At 48.6% G+C, this 25892-nt stretch overlaps 1 protein-coding gene across 2 annotated transcripts; it reads right to left on the bottom strand.

The window, feature by feature from the left end:
• AASDHPPT (aminoadipate-semialdehyde dehydrogenase-phosphopantetheinyl transferase) lies at positions 1 to 24273 on the bottom strand. Of its 2 annotated transcripts, XM_073558381.1 has the most exons (6): positions 23994 to 24269; positions 22666 to 22891; positions 19506 to 19627; positions 18339 to 18500; positions 4357 to 4434; positions 1 to 555 (listed from the first exon to the last, which is right to left on the bottom strand). In XM_073558381.1, exons 1-6 carry the CDS (start codon positions 24141 to 24143, stop codon positions 400 to 402), a joined length of 894 nt encoding a protein of 297 aa, XP_073414482.1. In that variant the 5' UTR covers positions 24144 to 24269; the 3' UTR covers positions 1 to 399. The 2 variants fall into 2 exon arrangements, with proteins under 2 accessions (XP_073414482.1, XP_073414483.1); XM_073558382.1 differs by lacking the exon at positions 4357 to 4434 and having other exon boundaries at positions 23994 to 24273.
• Between the last annotated feature and the right edge of the window lie 1619 nt (positions 24274 to 25892).

Here is a 25892-nt window from a genome sequence, read left to right as displayed (position 1 = left end):
TTCAAACAAGGCGCACAAAATTTAGCGGTCCTTTGGCAGACACTTATTCACAAAATAAGCAACGTTATGAGAAGCTTACGGGGCTCACTGAGTGAGATGGATTCTCTAAGCCCAAGGGCCAGGTGGGCATATGGACCACGGCCGTTGGCGCAGAAGGTTGGTGAACAGAGGTACTGGAAACCATAGGTAGACAACTGGAATACTGGAAACTACAAACAAGCAGGTGGACTTCAGGACAACGAAGACAGACAGCCCTTATTCCAAAGGGTGTGCAACCAAATAATAAATTCAGGGGGCAAAGAATTTTGTCCGGCCCATTTTTGTGGTTTTGTGTCAAATTATGTTCAATTTGACTATTTTTTGTTGTTCCAATACACAAAGAGGAAATAAACATTGTCCTCAAGTTACAGTTTCAGCTTTGGCTGTAGAGTTCTGCCGCTGGGGAAATTCTTGTTTAGACTGAAAGTTATCCCAGTAGTCTGGATCCTCGGGTGTAATTGGAAGTGCAGACGCCATGAGATCTTCATAAGTGAGAACTGTGAATACTGTTCCCTCCTGCAAGATAAACAGATGCATTCAAACAAATATACAGGAAGTCATCTTCTCGACGGCAGCTATATGTATTCTAATTATAAATATTAAAAAAGAAAAAAAAAAAAAAAAAAAAGGATTTTTGGTATTCACCATAAAATCCTTCTTGTAGCCGTTATTGTGGGGCACAGGTAACCATGGGTGTATGCTACTGTCGCTAGGAGGTTGACACTAGGCAAAAAAAGAATTGGCTCCTCCTCAGCAGTATACACCCATTGACTGGCACAAAGCTAGTCAATTAGTGAAAAAGCAGTAGCGGATGCAACAATAACACAACTATGTACAGGCCCAACAAAGGCACAACCCAGGGAGGGTGCTGTGTTCCCCAATGAAGGCTTCAAGAAAGAAGGATTTTTGGTACTCACTATAGAATCTTTCTTTATTGCTTCATTGGGAGGACACAGGCAACCATGGTTCATCCTAAAGCTGAGGGACGGAACAGAATAACTTGGACAAGTTAGGTCGGACGGTGGACCTTTCTTCCCAGGCCTGCATCAGCCAAAACAAGAGTATGAATTCTGTAGATCCTCGTGAATGTATGCAGAGAGGACCAAGTCGCGGCCTTGCAAATCTGAGATGCAGAGGCCTTGTGGCTAACTGCCCAGTAGGCGCTCACCGCCCGGGTGGAGTTAGCTCTTAAACCCGGAGGGGGTTGTCTGTCTTTAACACAACATGTCTCTAGAATAGCTAGGCAAATCCAGCAGGCATTGGTAGATTTGGAAGCAGGAAGACCATTATGACAAACCTCAGGGATGACGAACAAGGCGTCAGAAAGAAGCGGTTCTTGCTTGAAAGGTAGAAACGTAGGGCTTTGACCAGGTCCAGCTTGTGAAGAAATTTTTCAAGGGGATGAGCGGGAGATGAGCAGAAAGAAGGCAGAATAAGGTCTTCATTATTGTAGGAGGAGGAAACCACCTTAGAAAAGGAAGGAAGGGATGGGTCCGAGTACCACCTTGTTTTGACAAAGAACAAGGAACGGAGAGCGGCAAGAGAGAACTGCCAGTTCAGAGACTCTTCTAATGGATGTGATGGCTGTCAAAAAGGCAACCTTCCTGGAAATAAAGGAAGACAGAATGTCCTGAATGGGTTTCAAAGGAGGTTGCTAAAGAACACATAACACTAGATTAAGATACCACAGGGTCTACCGGAGGACGATACAGAGGTGCAAGGCAAGCAACTCCCTGGAGGAAGGTCTTGACCTGGGACGAGAAGCCAAATTTTTTTGATAAAGAAATGAATGCATGAAGACCTGACCCTTAAGGGTACTGAGAAAAAGTCCAGAGTCGAGGACTGACTGGAGAAAAACGTGATATTTAAAAACGAGAGAAAGGTTATAACACGGAGGACCGTGAAACCAAGTATAAACACTATAGAGAAAAAGGTCCTCCAAGGATATTGTATAAAATATTCAAAATTAATTAACTAACACCAAAAATAAAAAGAAACAGCAAACCATACAGAAAGTGGAAAATGGCATGACACTGGGTGACAAACATATGGACTGTAAAATGACTGGTACAAAAATGTAGCACATGAGGGAATATATGGAAAAATTTTTTGCATACAAAACAATTCTTAAAGTGCTGGTGCAGCAAGCAGAAATAGATAATATTAATGATACAATCTCATATGTTAAATGAAGCCTGCAGCAACATTATGCACAATGAAATAGATGAAACCCAGACATTGCTGGTTTCCCCATAGCTGATCTCCTCAGAAGGAAAAAATCCCTCCTAAAAAATGAATGATATGGGTATAGAGAGGATCAAGTAAGGGAAATGTACCTCATGGCTAGAGAATTGAAGCAATAACATTTACCAGAATGAAAAAAATCACCCAGGGTCCACGTGGATGGGTGGAATGGTAAAAAAAAGACATAGAAGCCGAGTGGTTGTCTTCACACAACGAAAAAGGGCCTTCCAATGCCAGTGATAAATATGTGAGAACGCGGGGTTTAGTGCGTTTATCATGGTCTGTATGACCTGGGATTAGAAACATACTTCCCTCAGAAAGGCAGCTTTAATGGCCATACGATTAAATTCAGAGACCGAGAACTCTGGTGGAAGGTGGGACCTTGTGAGAGTAGGTCTGGACCGTCTGGAAGTTTCCAGTTAACGTCTGCAAGCAAATTAACTAACTCTGCGTACTTCTGGGCCAGTCTGAGACCACCAGGATTACTTTAACTCCCTCCACCTTGATTTTCATGACAACTCTCGGGATCAACAGGAGAGGAGGAAAGAGGTATGGAAGCTGAAATTGAGCCCAAGGAATGCCAAGGGGGTCGTAGTCGATCGCCAGTGGGTCGCAAGACCTGGCTACAAAGTAAGGCACCTTGTGATTCATCCAAGACGCCATTAGGATGACATTGGGGGTACCCCATTTCTGACAGATTTGGTCAAAGACGATGGGGTTAAAGGACCAATCGGCCTAGGAGAGACCCTGACAATTTAGGAAGTCGGTGGCCCAATTGTTCACCCTTGGGATGTGCACTGCAGATATTGCTGGGACACAGCACTCTGCCAAAAACAGAATCCTCGATATTTCCATCACATCAAACTTGCTGTGCATTTCGCCCTAATGATCTATGTATGCCATTGCTGTAGCGTTGTCTGATTGAAAACGGGATGTCCTACTAGAAGATCCTACCAGTGGAAAAGGGAGAGGTAGATTGCTCGGATTTAAAGTAGACTGGTGGGAAGGGAGGCTTCTGTAAAATTCCTGCGACCCTTGACTGTGTGATGAAGAAAGACTGCTCCTGATCCCCACCCAACCACATGTTTATTTCCAAGTATAATTGATTATATCTCCACAAAATGTGACAACACTTTAATGGTCTTCAGCTACAGGCATGAAGGGAAAATGACAGAAGTGAGGTACTGCTGCAGTATAAGGCTGTGTATAGAGAAGAGTGAGGCGCTGCAGGTGGAGGCTGTGTATAAGGCCACATTCACACGTTCAGTATTTGGTCAGTATTTCACAATACAGGGGGGGGGGGTCTCCCAATACAGAAGGGGTCTCACACTGCAAGGGAAGGGTGCTCACAATACAGTGAAGGAGCCGGGTACAGGTAATCACCGCACGGGGGGCCATGGGGAACTCTGAGGGAGGAGGCAGCAGCCACGGACAGGAGGGGAGCGCAGACCACTCCTCCGAGTCCTCTCCCTCTCACCGAGCGCACTCCCACGTGTCCTCACATGACTGCGCTGCAATGGAGCCTGTCACAGCCCTGTCATGGCCGGCGCACAAGCTGGGCTCACACTGCACAGGGGGGTCTCAAAATACAGAAGGGTTCTCACAATACACAAGGAGGCTCACACTGCACAGGGGAGGGGGGTGTCACACTGCAAGGGGACGGGGGGCTCACAACTAACCACAGTTAGTTACTATGCCCGGGCAATGCCGGGCTCTTCAGCTAGTGTATCCAATAAAGAGAAAGGGGAAAGTAGGTGCAAAAAATGTATAACAATGGAAGCGATAAAGAGGATTCATAAATATATAGAAATAAATATATAGTAATAGGGAGCGGTCAGACTAAAATACCCAGAATTATTGATGTAAAAGGAAAAAAAAACAAAAAAAAAAACCTCCACCACCTTTATTGGATACATTACATATATAATTGTCATTGTCCCATTGGAGAATTCTTTTCCTTCTCTGGACGGCTTAATTTGCCTACAATTTTGGAATCACCTACTAATATTTTGTGATGTCTCAGAACAATCCAATATATTACACTGTATTATAAGAGGAAAGTTCTTACTGCACCTGTGATCGGGGGCGCTTATTTGTGTCTTTGCACCCTAAAGCTACAGCCACGTGATGTTTTTCATCCAGGAGCGTTTCCTACAAAACATGAACAAAACTAATCCTAAATACAAAGATCTAGGACGTCATATAAATGGACAGGTACAAATTGTCATTTAGATATCTAGACTTGTGGATGCTCCACAAAATGAACAGTGATGAAATCATTGCAGTTTCTACCAAGTCCCAGTTCTATTGAAGATGGCAGAAGGTTTTCTTAAAGAAGCCCTCCTCCCATCAAAATGTTTACCCTCTTACTATATTGCACTGCAGTCATCATATTATATAGCACTGTGCACTTACAATTGCTCATTTCTTTATCACTTCATTGGGGGACACAGGTAACCATGGTGTATGCTGCTGGGTAGCCCACCCAGGGCTGTGGGGTACTCGGTACTGGGCCGGTGTCAGGGGGAGACGTGTCACAGCAGCGGTGACCCGGTCCGTGGCCCTGGGCGCCCAAGCAATAGGGAGATGTAGTTAATGGTAGAAGTTTATATTACAGTTTATAGGAATAGTTCGTGACGCCACCTGTGGTGCTCGGCAAGTGTGGTGTTAGGCCGACGCTGCGTGCAGATCCACTGGGACTGATGGTGTGTGCAGCATAGATGGTAAAGCTCCCCACAGGCGGAGCTGTAGTCCCAGGGCAGTGTAGATGAAGTAATGGCGGGGAGGCGCCGATGGTATAGGTACAGGTACCCAGGTGTAGCGGTGCGGGAATAACTGGAGGACACCAGAGTGTGCGGTTCCGAAGCTTTACTCACTGTTTGCAGTTCACACAAATGCCTGCCTCGACACTGCGTTCTCCAGGTCAGGGCTCCAGCCAACCTCCAGGCAAGATAGGATTCTCCCTTCTACACTCCGCCAAAATGTACCTTTCTGAACGACTCCTCCAATGCGCCTTTAGGTGCGAAGCACTCCAGTACTTAGTTACCCTGGAATGCCTCTCTCTAGGTGTTCCAAGTCTCTACTTGTATGACAGCTATAGCCTGCTTCGGGGAACGCTGGCTCCAGAGTCCCGGCTCACTATCCATGTGCTGTTGTGTCCCAAGTCTATGAGGGGAGCAAGGCGTTAGCGGCTCACTACTCCACCGGTGTCTGTTGCCGGATATTAAGGATCCGATCAACCTCGGGGACCGGGCCCCGGCCTTTGCGCTCTGGACTGGAAGGGTTATCCATCTTTCTTCAACCTGCTTCCCACCGTCCTTCGTTCCGATCTGTTCTTTCTTCTGGAAGGTAAGGTTATCAGTCTTTTCAGTCTCCTTCTCTTCCTTCCCCGTGCCAGCAGCACAGATCACTAGGACCTGCTGCAGCACGTCCTTCAAACATCCATCTCCTTCTCCTCTCTCTCTCCAACTACCCACTAATCCTCACTCTTCCCACTCTTTTGTATCATCTTACTCCACCCGCCTCCCAGCACATCTCGTGTTACGAACCAGGGTTCCACAAGGGGTGCTCTGCTACCCCCAGCCTGAAGCTGTTAGGTGGCCCCACTGAACTATTCTGTGTGTGGGGTGCAGGTGTGGAGCGTGGTCAGGATTTCCCACCTTACCTGGATGGTGGGGTACCACACCTTAGGAGAAGGTGCAGTAACCTCTGTGGTGACTGAAGCCTCAGGGGCGCCACACTGCTGTCGCTAGGAGGCGACACTTGGAAAAAAAGGAAAAAGTATCTCCTCCCCAGCAGTGTACACCCACCGACAGACACAAAGCTCATCAGCTTAAGCTTAGTGTCTGTAGGAGGCAGACCTGGATCTAATCTAATCTTTTACTTTGCAGGTCACGTTGTATCCTTTCCCGTTCTTTAACCCCTTTCCGATATCGGGCGTAATAGTTACTCCGATGTCGGACACCACCCTCCCTTTGATGTGGGCTAAGGCGCGGAGTCCACATCTTTTCCGCAACATGTCAGCTGCTTTGATCGTCAAGAACATCAAGTCAGGAGTACCTGTAATCCTGGTGGCCCCAGACGGGCCTGGTACGTATAGCTACTCCCTGGACACTTCCAGACCATCTGGATCTCCTTTCACAGGGTCCCCTCTTCCACTATAATAATTATTCGCTAAATTCAATGGCATGGCCGTTGAAGCTGCCGTTGTGAAGGAAGGTTTTTTTCACCTCAGGTCATATAGACCATGATCAGTGTGAGAAAGCTTTTGTCTTCTCACATTTATAATAGAACATGGAAGACCTATTTTCACTGGTGTGAGGACAATCACTCTGCTCCCAAGTCCTTCTCACTTCCATCCATCCTGGTCTTTCTCCAATCTGGTCTAGATTTCCAACCTTTCCCTCTGCACTCTTAAAAGGTCAAGTCTCCGCCCTCTGTTTCAGAGGTATTTGGCATCTCTGCCCAAGGTCAAGACCTTCCTCAAAAGGTGTATCTCATCTGGCTCCACCTTATCAATCTCCAGTAGATCTGTGGAACATTAACTTGCTCCAATGTGCCCTTCAGAGCTCTCCGTTCGAAAACACCCAGAACATTACAACTTCCTTTCTTTCCTGGAAGGTTGCCTTCTTGGTGGCCATAACGTCCATCAGACAAGTTTCGGACCTGGCGACTCTCTCCTGTCGTTCTCCTTTTCTTGTTCTGCATCAGGACAAGGTCATCCTTCCAAAGGTAGTTTCCTCTTTCCACATCAATGAGGATATTGTTCTTCCTTCCTTTTGCCCTTCCACAGTTTATCCCCTGGAAAGGTCTCTCCACAAGCTGGATATTGTTAGAGCTCTTCACGTCTACCTCTCTAGAACAGCTTCTTTTCGGCGCTCTGACTCTTTGTCAATCCTAAGGGTTGTCATAGGGGGTCTACCTGCCTCAAATTCTACCATCGCTTGCTGGATTCGTTCAGCTATTTTGGAAGCATATCGGGTTAAGGGCAGACCACCCCCTCCGGGGGTAAAAGCTCATTCTACCCGGGCGGTTGGGCCTCCTGGGTCACGCGTCATCCGGCCCCTGCATCTCAAAATTGTAAGGCAGCTACCTGGTATTCCTTTCACACATTTGTGAGATTTTACCGAATACATAACTACGCTTCGGCGGATGCCAGCCTAGGAAAAAAGCTTTTGCAGATGACGATCATCTGCAGTCCAACCCGAGTTCTCGGAGTTATTTTACTCCCTCACTTGGGACTGCTTTAGGATGTTCCATGGTTACCTGTGTCCAACAATGAAGTGATAAAGACAGATTTTTGGTACTCACTGTAAAAGCTTTCCTGGAGATGTCATTGGTGGACACAGCACCCTACCGTTATTTTGCCCATGTTGGGCCTGTTCATGTTTTTTTTTGTTTCTATGGTTGCTTCTCCATCTGCTTTTTCACTGACTGACAAGCTTTATGTCTGTTGGTGGTTACAGTGCCGGCAAAAAAAATCTTTACAAGTTCATTGAAACAACAAAATCTTAATATTCAAGTGGATTCAAGTGTTTTATTGTGGATATTCTATTACAATTAGTATTTTGTCATGTCACCCTTACATTTTATCACCATCTGCAGTCGTTTAGGCATGGATTCAGCAAGGCTGGCTAAGTATGTGGAGTCCATGTTTACCCACAGTGTCTTCAGCACCTCCTTTAGATTGCTGATGTTGCTGGGTCGTGTCTCTTGAACCTTGTTTTTCATTAAATTCCAGGCATTTTCTATGGGGTTAAGGTCAGGTGAATTACCTGGCCACTCTAAAATGTTAATGTTATGGTCACTGAGAAACTTTCTCACGGCCTTGGCTTTGTGGACAGGGGCTCCATCATGCATAAAGTAATCATACTGATGTATGACCCAAAAAGTAAGCTTGTGTTCTTCCAAAACAGTAATATAATTGCTTGCTTTCATAATTACATTCTTGGGAAGGAAGTACAAACCTGCCCTGCCCATGCTTCCACTGAATGCACCCCACACCATCACACTGTCAGGGTGTTTAACAGTCTTAACTGTATATTTTGTGTCATACCGTGACACGGTACTCTGACGACGCACAACCTTTGAGCCTCCCCTGACCAGCCTGAAAGTGCTCTCATCACTAAACATCACTTTCTTCCACTCTTCAGATGTCCAATCTTGATATTTCTTACACAAGGCAAGCCTTTTCTTCTTCATTGCTGCTGTGAGTAGGGGCTTCTTTGCGGCACGGCAACTTGGTAGACCCAGGTCCTTCTGCAGGCGGTGACGAATTATCCTAGTTGCGATGTTCTGGAGGAGCATAGGGTACTTGTTTTTTAGTTCAACAGCAGTTATAGAAGGATGTGACATCACTTCACGCTTCAGAAGCTTATCAGTCCTTGGTGAAGTCTTCTTAGGTGCGCCAGAGCCTGACTGCCTCTGCGGTACCATCCCAGGAGGCAATGATGCCGCCGACCGCTTCAGTTGATAAATTGCTTCTCTTGACACTCCCAGATCTCTAGCTACAGCAATCACCGAATCCCCCTTCTCGAGCAGAGTCAAGGCACGGGATTTCTCTTCCATTTTAAGCTTCTTTCAACCCATTGTGGGAGATAATAAAAAACTGAGGGAGATAATAAAAGACTGCCTAATAGCAAAACTGGCTGAGCTGCACATAACCAGAGTGCAGCTTTCGCTTTACCAGAGAAGTGAAAACTGAGCATTGATTTGTTGATATTTGCAACAAAGCCAGCTTTAATATTAGACAGTTTTTAATTATCTCCCCCATTGTGTACACTTTTAAAAAGTGAAATTATGATGTGGATTTTATATGTAAAGATTTTTTTTGCCGGCACTGTATACTGCTGAGGAGGAGCTAGCTCTTTTTTTGCCTAATGTCAACCTCCTGGTGACAGCAGCATACACTCATAGTTATCATATTCTACAATGAAAGCTACAAGAAAGATTTTACTGTGAATACCAAATATCCATCTTTTGTCTTTCTACCCAGCCAATCCTTCTCTTTTCCATTAGGTCTATGACATCACGTGATTAAAAATTGACTAGCTGAATCCTTCTAAAGATCTCTGTAGAAACAGGAGGTCGATTTTCACTGTATGAGTCATAAGTCACTGCAAAAGTCAACGGCAGGGAGCGGTGGCAGCAACTGGGACAGACGCTAAAGAGAGGAATGATTTCTGCAGAGGCAAGAGACATCCTGTTTCTACATAGAGAAGAAAAGAGAAGAATTTGCTGGGTAGAAAGGCAAAATGAGCAATTGTAAGTACACAGTGCTATATTATAAGATGACAAATAATTCTGATGAGAGGAGGGCTTTTGCTCATAATACCTCAAAATAACAAATATACGTCTTTGTGGTTTACAATATATGACCATATACATGAAAAAAAAAAAAAAAAGATATAAAAAATTACAAAATATATTTTTGAATGGCTGCAGCCAAAAATGAGATGCGAGGTCTCAAATCTTTTATACATTTTAGCCAGGTGGTGCAGCTAGTCTTCAAATATGAAAAAGTGAGGAATCTCCGGTTTGATTGTTCAGAGCTCTGTTGATGGTTTCGCCTGTGGCTTCAGAAGCTGCCAGTTCAGAGCTCAGTTGATGGTTTCACCTGTAGCTCAGTTTCTCCTCCCTCTTTTGTGTCTCAATGATGTAGTCTGTGAAATTGTGATTTTAATAGTGGATGAGATGATAGAGGAAGGAAAAGGACAAAAAGTATTAAGTTACGTACCGGTAACGGTATTTTTCGGAAGCCCATGACAGCACCATGAGAGAGGGGATCCGCCCTTTAGGAACAGGAAACCTACAGATACAAAAAGGGCGGCACCTCTCCCACGCATCAGTTGGATTACAGAGCTTGAGAGGCTACCATGGTTAGTACACAACATATAATATATACAACCTATCTACCCTATTTACCAGAAATATTTTATACCATCTCCCACATACAGTAAATTGTGGACAATCTTCTAAAGGAGTGCACCCCTATATGTGAACAAGGGAGGGAACTAAGGGTGCTGTCATGGGCTTCCGAAAAATACCGTTACCGGTACGTAACTTAATACTTTATTCGGACTCCCATGACAGCACCACGAGAGAATTACAGAGATGTAAACTAACTTAGGGAGGGACTACAGCCTGCAGCACCCTTAGCCCAAAGGTGAGATCTGAGGAGGCACCCATGTCTAACCGGTAGTGGTTAAAAAAGGTGGAAGGAGATGACCAGGTGGCCGCCTTACATATCTGATCAATTGACACTCCAGATCTTTCTGCCCAAGATGATGCCATGGCACGAGTGGAATGCGCCCTCAGGTTCTGCGGAGCCGGACCTCCACCTGCTGTGTAGGCAAGAGAGATAGCCTCCCTAATCCACCTTGCTAATGTGCGTTTCGATACCCTACAACCTTTCCTGGGACCTTGGAAGGATAGGAATAATGCATTCTCCTTCTTCCAAGGATCCGTGGCTGCTAAATATTTAAGTAAGCATCTCCTAATATCTAATGCCTGAAGTTTTTGCTCCTTAGGGTTGGTCGGATTAGGGAGGAAGGAAGGCAGAACTATCTCTTGTGTCCTGTGAAATTGTGATGCTACCTTGGGAAGGTATGCTGGATCTGGCCTTAGGATTACTCTATCCTGTAAGAACTCTGTGTAAGGGGGCAATCTGGAAAGTGCCTGTATGTCGCTCACTCTACGTGCGGATGTTATCGCTACTAGAAATGCTGCCTTAAGAGATATAATCTTTAATGAGGCAGAATCCAAAGGTTCAAACGGACTCTGTCATGGCTGTAAGGACTAAGTTTAAGTCCCAAGGCACACATCTGTCTTTGTGTATGGGTCTCGATCTAGCCGCTGCTTTGTTGAACCTTACTACCCAATAGTTATTGGCAATATCACATGCAAACAAGGCTCCTAAGGCTGAAACCTGTACTTTTAATGTACTTGTGGAGAGACCCAATTCGAGACCGCTCTGGAGAAACTCCAGAATATGTTTCGTGGGAATTCCGTCTCTGACATCAAACTGAAAGGTGGACAGGAATCGCTTCCAGGTCCTAGCATAAATGTTAGTGGTAGTCAGTTTTCTGCTTTTTAGGAGGGTATCAATTAAATTTTTGGAGAACCCTCTATCCTTTAATAGTGTCCTCTCAAACACCACGCCGTCAAATGGAGTCCCGCTACTTGCGGGTGGCTGACTGGCCCCTGGTAGAGGAGATCCGGAAGGTTTGGTAGTACCCAGAGATCGCATACCGACTTGGTCCTCAACCATGCGAACCAGGTCCTCCTGGGCCAAAAGGGGGCAATTAATATGACTCTTGCCCGATCTTCCCTGATCTTCCTCACTACCAGAGGTAGAAGATTTAATGGTGGGAAGGCGTATGCCAGAGAAAAGTTCCATCTTATCAGGAGGGCATCCACTGCCAGTGGATTTTCCCTGGGATTCAGAGAGCAGAACGATTTTTCTTTTCTGTTTTCTCTGGTGGCAAAGAGGTCTACCTCTGGCTGACCCCATCTGCTGACAATCTGGTGGTAAATATCCCTGTTCAAAGCCCATTCTCCTTGCTTTAGAGCCTTGCGGCTTAGAAAGTCTGCCTTCACGTTGTCTTTTCCTTTGATGTGGAGGGCTGTTAAAGATAGAAAACTTTCCTCTGCTATCTGAAGGAGACGTTCTGTTATCCGCATCAGGGCGTCGGAGCGGGTTCCACCTTGGTGGTTGACATATGCTACCGCTACCTGGTTGTCCGAGAGTATCCTCACGTGATGGCCCTGTAGGTACATAATGAGTTTTTTGACTGCCCGCTCTATCGCCAATAGCTCTCTCTGGTTGGATGAGATCTCAGCATCAGAATCCCAACGTCCCTGTACCACTATGTTCCCCATATGGGCCCCCCAACCGAAGGGACTAGCGTCTGTGGTTATAATACGGGTTATCTGCGTTACCCAGGGCACCCCTGAGGCTAGGTTCTTGTCATCGAGCCACCATCTAAGCGACGTAACAGCTGAGGGGCTTAGCAACACTCGACCTTGTAAGGAGCCTTTCAAGGCCCTGCTATAAACCAGGACGTCCTTCTGAAGGGCTCTAGTATGGAATTGTGCCCACCTGACTGCTGGGATGCATGAGGTTAGAGAGCCTAACAGGGACATGGCCTGTCTGAGGGTCATAGAAGGATTATCAATCGCCCGAAGAACCTGCTGCTGTATCTTTTGCAATTTATCCAATGGTAATAGACACCGCTGAGTTTCTGAATCTAATAGTAAGCCTAGAAACTTCTGTATCTTTAAGGGCTGAAGTCGGGATTTTTCGTAGTTTAATATCCACCCGAGGTTTTCTAACCTTGATTTAGCTCTTTCTATCTGGGATATACAATGGCCCACTGATTTCCCCACAATCAAAAAATCATCTAAATATGGAACAATTAAGATGTCCACTTCCCGTAAATGAGCCATAACCTCGGCCACTATTTTTGTAAATACCCGGGGTGCTGCTGAGAGACCAAAGGGAAGGGCTCTATACTGATAATGACGGACTGTGCCGTCTACTGAAACTGCCACTCTCAGGTACTGCTGGAAATCTGCATGGATAGGTACATGATAGTACGCATCTTTCAAATCTATGACTGCCATAAAACACCCTTTAAACAATATTTTTATTGTTGTATTGATGGACTCCATCTTAAAGGTACGATTAACCAAAAACTTATTAAGGAAACGTAGATTAATAATCGTCCTAAATGTCTTATCAGGTTTTTGGATCAGGAATAAGGGAGAGTAGAACCCTCTTCCTCTCTCAGAATCTGGAACCTCTATCAGGACGTTTTTCTGGCAAAGGCTTAAGACCTCCGCTTCTAAGGCTGCTTGTTCGAGGGGTGAAGATCTTAAAGGAGTTGCTTTAAAGGTATCCCGCGGGACCTGGGTAAAGTCCAATCTAAGCCCGGTGGATATTACCTTGCGCACCCAGTCACTAGGAAGGATGACAGTCTACCCCCCACGGGAATTACTAGTCATTGATTCTGTCTCTTTTGATCTCTCGACGAGCGTCTGAACATGTAGCCCGTACCTCTTCTCCTATCTTCCCATCTGGGACGGTCTCTAATAGGCGAAGAATTGCGCCTTCTCCCCTGACCGAATCTCCTACCAAATGGACGTCAGTAGGACGCAGACCAGAGATTTGGGAATTTTTTCTTGTCGTCCCCAGCTTTCTCAAGCAGATCGTCCAGGGCTGCGCCGAACAAATATTCACCTTCACACGGAATAGCACAGAGCTTCGCCCTGGACTGAATATCCCCTTGCCAGCACTTCAGCCACAGGGCTCTACGAGCCGCATTAGAAAGACCTGCTGCCCTGGCGGCTATTCTTACTGCATCCGCTGAGGCATCTGCTAAGAATGCTGCTACCTCTTGGATTGCTGGTAGGGCCCCAAGAATTGTTTGCCTCGATGTGCCCTGTTTTAATTGTGACTCCAACTGGTCCAACCAGACCATCATGGACCTGGCCGTGCATGTTGATGCCACTGCTGGTCTTAAGGACCCGGCAGCCATTTCCCAGGTATTCTTAAGGAAGGTATCTGCCCTCCTGTCTAGGGGATATTTAAGGGATCCCATGTCCTCAAAGGGTAGCGAGGATCTTTTCGATGCCTTCGCAATGGCTGCATCTAATTTGGGGGCCTTGTCCCAAGTATTCACTGCCGGATCGTCGAAGGGATATCTGCGTTTGAGGGCTGGTGGTAGCGACCCTCTGTTATCCGTTTTTTTCCACTCTCTGTGGATCAGATCCTGGATTTTCTGATTTAATGGGAAGACTCTACGCTTCCTCTGTTCCAGGCCCCCGAACATGACATCCTGCATGGATAACTGGGGCTTAGGCTCCTCTACTTCCATTGTCCCTCTGACTGCTTTGACCAGCTTGTCTACTCGGTCAAGTGGCAGACAAAACCGCCCCGATTCCTCCTGAGGAGGACGAGGGAGATGAAGCCTGGGAGTCTCTACTTCTCCTCCATTCTGCCGAGGAATCGGACTCCACCGGGACCTCGCCCCTTAGACTTTCCGGCTGGGACAAAGACTTTAGGATTTCCTTCATTTCTGCCCTGACTATGTCCCTTAAACTCGACGCTACCGCGGGCGACTCTTCCGCCACTGTCTGCTGAATACAGGGGGGGCACAATTTTTTGGGGCATTTGTCAGGTAATGGGCATGCACAGAGTGCGCATTCCCTGTGTTTAGTTTTACTTGTAGCCTTCTTCCCCTAGAATAAAACACAGAAGGGGGGTCCCGTCACTGAGTGAACTTTCACGAAGATCACTTACCAGTGCCACAATCAAGTACCGGAGAATGAGGGGGATTTTTCTCAGTCGATGCTCCTGTCTGCCTAGAGGAGCTTTTATGACTGGATTGGTCACTTCGTCCCGCACGTTCCTTACTGTCACGGGACTCTTTCTTTTTCTGCTTGACCTGCCGAAGGTCATCCAGGGGCGGCAGAGATGCTTGTCGCTGCTGCCTACGTTGCTGCTGCCGCTGCTGCTGCTCCTGATCGCTCTCCATTACTGCTCGCAATAATGAGGCCAAGGCAAGGCACCCAGCCAGGGTCCTGCCTATATACCCCTCCTCCGGACAGCAGTATTCCTGCCGCACCCCTCCCCCCTTAATAGGGCTCCCTTCCCCAGCTGGCGCCGCACCCGGCCGGAGAGCCGGCGCTTACCGGCGTTTTCGATGGGCGCCGCCATTTTGGTTTCCTCGCGCCTGCGCAGTGGCGCCGCTGACCCCGGAAGCGCATCATCCGCCCGCCCCCTGACGTCACCGCGACCCCGTGTCCGGAAGCCACGCGGGACGCCCGGGCGCTCCGGAATGTAGCGCTCCCCGGCCTCAGCACCCCGCAGCCGCGCCGGCCCCCGATACCACCGCACATGCGCCGCTGGAGCCGGGAGCCCCCCGGGGGGCATACTCACCGGCGGCGGCCTTACCCTGGAGACGGACCTCCTCCGGACGCCGCTCCCTGCTGCATACGCCACCGCCGTGCCACCCATCCTGGGCCACCGTGGCGTCCTCCAGGAGTTCCGCACCAGGCCGAGGTAGGAGACCCCCTCGCTACCTGTATCGGCCGGCCGGCCTGGGATCCGGTTTCTCTGTAGGATCCCGTCCCCTCAGGAACAGGAAACCAACTGATGCGTGGGAGAGGTGCCGCCCTTTTTGTATCTGTAGGTTTCCTGTTCCTAAAGGGCGGATCCCCTCTCTCGTGGTGCTGTCATGTGAGTCCGAATAAAGATGAATAAAAGTGAGATCAAAGGAGAATTTTCAAAACAGTCCTCTTCCAAAGTAACCAAGTTTTGTTTGCTGTTTTTCAAAAGCCATTTTCTGTGTTGCATCAGATTTGAATCGTAGGATGATTGAATATTGGGTACAGCCGTGCCTCCTCTGTCCTTGCTCTTAAAAAGAAGGGAATTTGCAATCCTTGAAGGTTTTTTTGCTGTAAGTATTCAGAAAGCTGTTTGTGGAATTTTTGGATCCAAAAAGCAGAAACGATGAGGGGAGAATCGATCTAAAAATGAAAAGTAACCTTGGGAGATTCATCATCTTGTAAACGGTTATTTATTCTCCCCATCCAAGATGTATTAATTTTATCATATCTGTTTATTAAAGATTGAATTTATTTGCAAATTTCCAGAAGGTTAACTTGTGCAATACCGTTGATGAAAGGTTTTATTCATTATTATCCCTAAAAATGAAATTTTTTGTGTCTTCCCACGAAAATGGAAATTCACTCTATATATACACACACACATATATACACACACACACACACACACGTAATTAAAAACTGAGGCGCTGCATCCTTCTGAGCTCTAATATAGAACCAGGAGGTTAATTTTCCCTGCATAAGTTATCAGTCGCTGCAAAAGGTAATGGCAATGGGGATGAGGGAGCAGCGGGGTAAGACGTTTAAGAGAGGAATGATTAATGCGGGGGACAAGAGAATTCCTGTTTCTGCATAGAGCAGAGAAAAGAGAAGAATTAGCTGGGTAGAAAGGCAAAATGAGCAATTGTAAGTACACAGTGCTCTATAATATGATTGCAATATATTAAGAGAAGAAAAAGTTGGATGGGAGCTCACAATAATATCTTAAAATAACAAATATGTCTCTGTGGCCATATACATATTAAAGCTTAGATACAAAAAAAATTAAATATATATATATCTAGCAAAGATATATATACAGCTCTGGCAAAATTTAAGAGACCACCACATCAAAACCCTGTCATGGGCAGCCCATTCTCCAGACCTGAACTCCACTGGAAACCTCTGGAATGTAATAAAGAGGAAGATGGATAGTCACAAGCCATCAAACAAAGAACTGCTGAAATTTTTGCACCAGAAGCCGTGTGAAAGACTGGTGGCAAGTATGCCAAGACGCATGAAAGCTGTGATTAAAAATCATGGTTATTCCACAAAATATTGCTGTCAAGGTATAGGATATGGTTAATGTTCTGCTCTCTCAGGGTTAATTTTGCTGGCCTCCCTTTGGATCTGGGAGGGGTATTTATACTCACTCCAGACTAGGATTCCTTGTTTGCTATACTGTTGTTCTGGCTGTGTGTCTGACCCCCTGGTGTGCGTGTATACTGCATTGCTTGATTGCCTCCAGTGTATGACCCGGTCTGTCCCCTCACTCTGTTCTCTGTCTCATGTTTTGGTACTATTGTCTTCTCCGGTTCTGACCCCCTGGCTTGGCTATTGTTACTCCATTACAGTTTGTCCCTATTGTATCGTCTATTGCTCGTTCTGGTTTACTGATCTCTTGCTACATCCTGACTATCCGCTCTGTATAATCCTTTGGTACTGTCCTGCTATCTCATGCTCTGGCACTCCAGCCTGATCTGGTTTACGTCCCTGTCTATGCCCCTTGATAGCTCTGTCCTGTAGTTACCCTTCTAGGAGTTTTCCTTCAGCTCCTAGCTCTGCGGAGCTTAGGCCACACCCCCAGCACTCAGGTGCTTCAGGTCCTCTCTGTCCTGAAGCAATCTCTCTGCTCCTGCTTCCTGAGAGACCTGTGGCTGGCTCCGCCCCTTGGCAGTCACGTGCTTCAGGTCCTGTTTGATTGAAGCACGCATCTTCACTGCTGCTGCTCTGCTCCACAGGTATCTTTGAGCACAGTTTGTTTTACTCAGGACACGTGCACTGGCTCAGTGAGCAAGTGCAGTGCGGTGTTCCTGACAAATGATTTCTGAACTCTTCCTGAGTTAAAACAGTATTCATGTTTCTAAATGATTATGAACTTGTTTTCTTTGCATTATTTGAGGTCTGCAAGCACCGGGTTGTTGTTGTTTTTTTTTTTTTTTTTTTAAATTTTAACCATTTATCCTTTAAAAAAAAAAAAAATACTAAATTTATTGCTTGGAAATTCGGAGACATGTCAGAAGTTTATAGAATAAAAGAGCAATTTACATTTTACTCAAAAATATACCTATAAAAAGAAAAATCAGATAAACTGAACATTTGAAAGTGGTCTCTTAATTTTTGCCAGAGCTGTGTGTATATATATATATATACACATATACATACACACACACACATACACACACTTTTTTTCTTCTAATCTAAGCCTTCAGCACATCTTTTGAAAGGCTGTATCCAGAAAAGAGAGGTCCCAAATCTTTAAAGATTTTAGCCAGAAGTTGCAGCTACTCTACAAAGATAAGTGAGAATTCTCCAAAGGCTTCAGGAGCCGTCAGTTCAGAGCTCAGTTGATGGCTTCTCCTGTCCGGCCGGCTTCTCAATGTATGATTTTTTTTCTGATATGTTGCCATGTTTCTGAGTTATACATACATGAGAGACATAATGAACCCAACGCCTGATTATTGCTGTCCATGATCTGGATACCACGAATCAAAGTTCCCTGTCCCTTTAACAGTATTTTTCGATACAAAAGGTGCAAATCCTTATTTCACTACCCTCCATCACCTTCACTCACAAGCCCACTCCCGACAAATCAGCACCATAAATTGGAGGAATACCGCAATCTGGGCTTCCATTAATAGTACCATAGCGAGGAGGTGCACTCTTACCTCGAAGGACCAATCCTCATCTTCATCATCATCGAGCCACATCTTGGTCCGTGTGTAAACCTTTCCCGGTTCCATGTGTACGGGCGACACCTCAAACTCTATTCTTTGCAGGTTGAAGCCGAGGCCGACCCCTATGGCTTTTATAAAGCTTTCCTTCAATGCCTGAAAACACAAACGCCTACAATAACCCAAGACTGAATTTACCATAAACTACAGAAACCGACCGTATGGATTTTTCTTTTAATGTTTATTTTTTTTACTTTACTCTGGATAGGAGATCTAAGCTGTGATTCCTTGAGTCTCCGTATAACTGCGTAGATTCCATAGTTGTAATTTACCGAGGCCTCTAAGGGGGTTAGACCTCTGGGACTGGATAATACGGTAATAGTCGAACGTATGAAATATATATCTCATGGGAATCAGAAATAGTGCGAACATATAAATCCCTTAAAACGAATTATTTATTTTATACATTAAAAAACACCTATCCCAGTGAAAAATGGCCAATGCCAAAAATAACCAGACCTACGCTGGGATGCTACATAGCCCTACTTTTAGGCTCACTGATACCTTCCTAGCCGTGGAGGTTGGCACCCTAAAAACGAGAATTGGTGCCCCCACTCAACGTGGACTCTCTCTCACTCCCCTACCAGTCCCTATTCAGACAGGAGGGAAAACAATAATCTGATGCAGGGGTCCTACTGTAGCCTAAGGCAACTTTAATGTTCATTGCTATAATATCATAAGGGCATACCTACATATGACAAGCAATTTATTGGTTAATATACCCATGTGTGGGGGGTTTTATCAGGACAACATCAATTGTTTGAGGTTTTGCTTGAGCTTAGGGCATTCTGAAGTCTCATCTCTGCACTATCAGATTATTGTTTTCCCTCCTGTCTGAATAGGGACTGGTAGGGGAGTGAGGGATAGTCCACGTTGAGTGGGGGCGCCAATTCTCGTTTTTAGGGTGCCAACCTCCACGGCTAGGAAGGTATCAGTGAGCCTAAAAGTAGGGCTATGTAGCATCCCAGTGTAGGTCTGGTTATTTTTGGCATTGGCCATTTTTCACTGGGATAGGTGTTTTTTAATACGGTAATAGGAATTAGGCACATAAAGCCCCCGCTACGATTTGCAGTCAGCTCCTATTCTGCAGCCATGATTTACCCAGTGCCGGTAGAACATGTCGAGCTGCGCTCCATCGCTCCCCGCATTCTTCACAGAGCGCCACTCTCTTTCTGTGAACTGACGGTGCATGATGCGAAAGAACTCTTCTGTGGAGCCGCTGCCTGAAAAATGGCAAAAGGCAAAATGTAAATGGTCTGACGGGTAGAATAGGCACAGATAGTGTCAGAGGGGTGAAGCAAGAGCGAGTGCACACAAGTACAATAGTGGGGCTCATGGCATTGTTTTTCCCATTTTGTGGGAAATCAATAGTCTCAAGATGATGGTGGCAATAGTAGGATCGCAAAGAAACGCCCAAGACATCATTTTATGTCTGGAGACGTTTGCTTGCTGAAGTTTTTATAAGAATCGCTGGTCTTATCACCAAGAGATTATCACTAGAGGACTAGTAAACCTGCTGCCATGTAGCCCTCCATATTCATGATATCTATATAACCCCAACACTGATTGGCGGCTTTCTGTGCACTGTGCATAGGCAAGAGGCTGCCGAACAGTGGTGTGGGCGGGGTTATACAGAGCTCAGTGTTGTGAGAGCTGCAACATCTGAAGCAGAGAAAACAGCTTTTAATCAAAACTGCAGCAAGCAGCCCAATAAGTGACACGTTGCTGGAATCAGGGTCTCTGCGCCTACATCATGCTGCTCTCAGATTACATAGCAAAAACCTTGTGACAGGAAAGCAAACATAGGTCATCTGAGTGCTGTCCAATTTTTCCTTGGACCCATTAGACCTGCATTTCAAAGACTGATTAGAGACTGGAAATCAGACCTGTCTCTTGTTCTTTTGTACGGACCACACTTTCCAGAAAAACATATGGACATGTGACCAGACCCACAGAACTCGTACCTATCATCAGTGAGAAACACAAGTAGAACTTCCATGTGACAAACTGATGTCTGAGGCTTTAAACATATAAAAGGCAATAACACATCCAGAGCTTCATGCTGCTGCTGGGATTCAGGCAGCGCGATCCTCCCGCCGCCGCCCCCTCAGGCAGCGCGATCCTCCCGCAGCCGCCCCCTCAGGCAGCGCGATCCTCCCGCCGCCGCCCCCTCAGGCAGCGCGATCCTCCCGCCGCCGCCCCCTCAGGCAGCGCGATCCTCCCGCCGCCCCCCCCTCAGGCAGCGCGATCCTCCCGCCGCCCCCCCCTCAGGCAGCGCGATCCTCCCGCCGCCCCCCCCTCAGGCAGCGCGATCCTCCCGCCACCCCCCCCTCAGGCAGCGCGATCCTCCCGCCACCCCCCCCTCAGGCAGCGCGATCCTCCCGCCACCCCCCCTCAGGCAGCGCGATCCTCCCGCCACCCCCTCAGGGAGCGCGATCCTCCCGCCACCCCCTCAGGGAGCGCGATCCTCCCGCCACCCCCTCAGGGAGCGCGATCCTCCCGCCACCCCCTCAGGGAGCGTGAACCTCCCGCCACCCCCCTCAGGCAGCGCGATCCTCCCGCCACCCCCTCAGGCAGCACAGCACGATCCTCCCGCCACCCCCTCAGGCAGCACAGCACGATCCTCCCGCCACCCCCTCAGGCAGCACAGCACGATCCTCCCGCCACCCCCTCAGGCAGCACAGCACGATCCTCCCGCCACCCCCTCAGGCAGCACAGCACGATCCTCCCGCCACCCCCTCAGGCAGCACAGCACGATCCTCCCGCCACCCCCTCAGGCAGCACAGCACGATCCTCCCGCCACCCCCTCAGGCAGCACAGCACGATCCTCCCGCCACCCCCTCAGGCAGCACAGCACGATCCTCCCGCCACCCCCTCAGGCAGCACAGCACGATCCTCCCGCCACCCCTCTGATATTGCAGCAACAAAATAGAAAAAAAAAAAAAAACAACAAACTTTAATTTTGGTGTTTTTGACTTTTTCTCATTTACGGTGTTTGCTGGTCAGGTTTATTGTTTTTATATTTCGATAGATCGGACTTTTCTGAATGTAGCGATACCAGATGTGTATTTTTATTATCTTTATTTTTAATGGGGGAAAAAAGAGAGGGGCTATTTTGACCTTTTATGTTTATATTATTTTTTAAAAAAATTTTTTAGTTTTCACTGTCTTTGATCGTCCCCTTAGGGTCTTAAAGCTGCGATCATCTGATCGCTTGTAGTATATACAGCAATGTCCCAGCATCGCTGTATATAGTGAAAATCACGGCCACAGGCAGGGAATGAAGGGAGCTCCATAATGACAAGCATGGGGGTCTTCAGCAAATTCCCTGCTGTCATAGGAACCCATCAGCAACTCGCGATCATGTCACAGGTGATTAGGCTGATGCGCCCCCTGTTAGGAGTGGCGGAAGGCACTAAAAAAATAAATAAATAATTAAAGTGCCTTCGCCACTCGGGGTCCACCGTGCGGGGGATGGTAAGACCGCTGCTGAGAGAGGCAGAGCACTAATATGCACGGGGTTCTAACTCACCCAGGTGCAGAAAGGCAAGGTGCAGGAAAAACAATACAAAAATAGTATTGCTGAGCCTGTTAACAGCACAGGATCTCAGCGGCACATGTGTGGTAGCCGGAAACCAGAGTAGTTAAAGTCACTACCAACGAGCGGACTTACCGTGTACACGTGTGCTGCAAGCGCGATGCAGGACGCTAAGCTGCTGGAAAGATGGAGCTTGTGCGCGCAGGCGCTAGCGCAGGTGCTGACAGAATACCACTCACTCACACAGACGTAATAACCGGGGGGAAGAGGTTTCTTAATGAGTCAGTCACCAGTCCAAGCATCCGTCACCATACACACAGCAGCAGTATAAAAATACTAGCGCATGGCAGAACGGCCATGCACACTTTTTATAGCATACGGGACCTGCCGGGAATCTCCAGAGTCCTGAGCTAAACCAATGATATCAGGAGCAGGACCTGAGCACGTGACTCCTGCACTCCAATGGGAGCTCGTCCCATGGGCATGCTCAGAAGTTGGAAAAAAGGACTTTGCCTCTGGAGACAAATGTGTGAATCTGGATTCCCAACACCCCCTTGCTGGCACACTGTTAATGCCGCTGTCAGCTCGACAGTGGCATTTAACAAGTTAACTTCTCGACCCCGCTACCTACATCCGCTTCCAATCTGTACGTTATCACCTAGCCAGAGGAAACCAAAGCATTTACCAGCGCTGCGTTATGGAGCCAAATAGCAGAATCCGTACCTGGTCGATCAGTTTTCATTACGTCAACTCCCACCTGGAGCTCGGACTCCGCGGCCAGAACGGCATAATCGCCCTGATGGGAGACATTGAAGCTGAAGTTTGGGAGGTGCGGAGGCATATCGCTCACCAGGAACGGCTTCCCTTTAGCAGTCCTGTCCAGCACTATCTTATCCCAGGGGATCTGAAGCTTCTCCGCAATGAACTTTCTGATCAGAAGTCGTCCGGCCTGAAGGACAAAAAAGGAGAACGAGGCCTGGTAATCTCAGCCGAATATAACCCGAGGCGCTAATAAAACCCGCAGCTCAGCCCTGAGGAAACGGAGTAGAGGAAAGCAGCACTAGTCCGGCTACGACCTCTCCATTAGGGCTCTGCGGCCATATACTGGCATGACACGCACATAACATTGGGGGGCAGCACAAGCTTCCGTATAGGGGTCACCACCACCGATCCAGACATGCCACAATATCACTTTAGTGACCACAGACGCTAAGAGGTGGCCACAGGCATTATGCTTAAAGGGGAACCCGGCACTGGATTCAGAAATTAGAGATCAGCGGCATGATTGCACAAAAAATGTAGTTAGAAAATCCGTCCGGGGACCATAGGCGGATAGGAGACCGGTCCCACACCGCCCCTGGCCGGCTCCTCCCAGCGCCTCACTGGGTGGGTGACCGGTGTCTCCTAGATCCCAGTACAAGGCCCGGATCGGAGCGGTCTGGGGGGCGCCGGACTAGTCACCTCTCTCCCTAGGGTTCAGATCCATATCGTCTCTGAGACAGAGGAAAAATCTACCCGACAATGGAGCAGCCGGACTCTGCTCCGGGGCACGGGCAGCAGGAGACAGTCAGCCGGACGTCTATCTAATGTGCCCCGGAGACCCCCCAGGTGGTAGATATTGGGGGGCAGGGAGACCGGTCCATCGGACTGTGTGCCCCCATCGGTCGCCCTCTGGAGCTCAGCCTCACGCCGGGCGTCATTATCACACCGTCAGGCGGCTGGAGTGGACAGCGTGGGTGATCACAGCGGCAGGGGCTCCGACCACCTGAGGGGCGGCTAGAAAACACAAACATGAGGAACAGAGGGAACAGATTGTGCCCCCTTCAGTAAGAAGCCAAATACCAAAAGATACAACTATTTGTTACATTAAATGCCCCAAAAAGGAAAAAAAAAGCCAGAATTGCTATTTTGCAGCACAAATAAAATGTAATGTGAGTTGCTCAGAGGAGATAGCTGTGCCCGGAATGGGGTCACCAGGAACAGCGGAGGAAAACCAAGGGGTTAATAGCGGCCGCTGCCTGCCACAGCCGTGTGCACACTGCGCGTTATACCATGGCGGCTTTGGCATCGCGGCTGAACATGAAGTGAGCGATGCGCTGCTTCTCCTCAGGCTGCACACAGCGGGCACACAGCGACCAGTCATCGCGGCCCGGAGCCCAGCGAGCACAGGGGAAGGCCCACCTCGCCGCCGCCGCCGCCATGATGAGGGGCCCCGCGTACAGCCGCACACTCCGGCCTGTCAGGCACAGACAGCAGCAGGGTCAAACGCTACACTGACTGTATGGGCGCCTTCCAGGTGTGACGTCACGTCCGGGGGCGTGTCACACAGGGAGGGGGCGTGTTCTGTCTTAGCAAAGGCGGCGGAAGAGAAGCCTGAGCCGCCATTACACGGTTGTCTCGGCCTCTGGTGCTGGCGGCTGTGAGCGGCAGGGAGGAGGTCAGCGGCGTCACTGACACACAGGAGGGTTTATTGATTAACGGGTTGGTGTCTTCGTAGATGTTTGGTTGATGGGGCTATCCAGTCGGATTTGGGGGCTTAATGTTAAGGTCAAGGGGTTAGTGCATGCTTGTGGGGTTTGCTTGGGTTGCAGGGTCTGGTTGGTTCCTGGGGGTGTTAATATATGCTTGTGGGGGGGGGAGGAGTTACTGCACTCTTGTGGGGTCTGGGTGGGTTAGTACGTCTGTGGGTTCTTTTTTGGCTCGGGGGGGGGGGTTAATGCACGCCTGTGGGGTCTGGTTGGGCTCCTGGAGGGTTAATGCACGCCTGTGGGGTCTGGTTGGGCTCCCGGGGGGTTAATGCACGCCTGTGGGGTCTGGTTGGGCTCCTGGAGGGTTAATGCACGCCTGTGGGGTCTGGTTGGGCTCCCGGGGGGTTAATGCACGCCTGTGGGGTCTGGTTGGGCTCCCGGGGGGTTAATGCACGCCTGTGGGGTCTGGTTGGGCTCCTGGAGGGTTAATGCACGCCTGTGGGGTCTGGTTGGGCTCCTGGGGGGTTAATGCACGCCTGTGGGGTCTGGTTGGGCTCCTGGAGGGTTAATGCACGCCTGTGGGGTCTGGTTGGGCTCCTGGAGGGTTAATGCACGCCTGTGGGGTCTGGTTGGGCTCCTGGAGGGTTAATGCACGCCTGTGGGGTCTGGTTGGGCTCCCGGGGGGTTAATGCACGCCTGTGGGGTCTGGTTGGGCTCCCGGAGGGTTAATGCACGCCTGTGGGGTCTGGTTGGGCTCCCGGGGGGTTAATGCACGCCTGTGGGGTCTGGTTGGGCTCCTGGAGGGTTAATGCACGCCTGTGGGGTCTGGTTGGGCTCCCGGGGGGTTAATGCACGCCTGTGGGGTCTGGTTGGGCTCCCGGGGGGTTAATGCACGCCTGTGGGGTCTGGTTGGGCTCCTGGAGGGTTAATGCACGCCTGTGGGGTCTGGTTGGGCTCCCTGGGGGTTAATGCACGCTTGCGGGGTCTGGGTGGGCTCCCTGGGGGTTAATGCACGCCTGTGGGGTCTGGTTGGGCTCCCGGGGGGTTAATGCACGCTTGCGGGGTGTGGGTGGGCTCCTGGAGGGTTAATGCACGCCTGTGGGGTCTGGTTGGGTCCCTGGGTGGGTTAGTACGTCTGTGGGTTCTTTTTTGGCTCCGGGGGGGGTTAATGCACGCCTGTGGGGTCTGGTTGGGCTCCCGGGGGGGGTTAATGCACGCTTGCGGGGTGTGGGTGGGCTCCTGGAGGGTTAATGCACTCCTGTGGGGTCTGGTTGGGCTCCCGGGGGGTTAATGCACGCTTGCGGGGGTGTGGGTGGGCTCCTCACTGTGGGGGGTGATTAGTGCTCGTTTTTAGAGTTTAGTTGGCCTCCTGGGGGGGTTGGTGCACTCTTGTGGGGTCTGGTTGGGCTCTGCATTAACCCTCCCCAGGAGCCAACCAGACCTCATGAGCGTGCATTAACCCCCCCCCCACCCCTTCTCCGT

This window comes from Dendrobates tinctorius, unplaced genomic scaffold (assembly GCF_039654945.1).
Source record: "Dendrobates tinctorius isolate UK_male_01 unplaced genomic scaffold, ASM3965494v1 ptg000256l, whole genome shotgun sequence".
NCBI classification, from domain to species: Eukaryota; Metazoa; Chordata; class Amphibia; order Anura; family Dendrobatidae; genus Dendrobates; species Dendrobates tinctorius.
The sequence above is the reverse complement of the archived record's forward strand: the minus strand, read 5'-3'. Positions and strand labels throughout refer to the sequence as shown.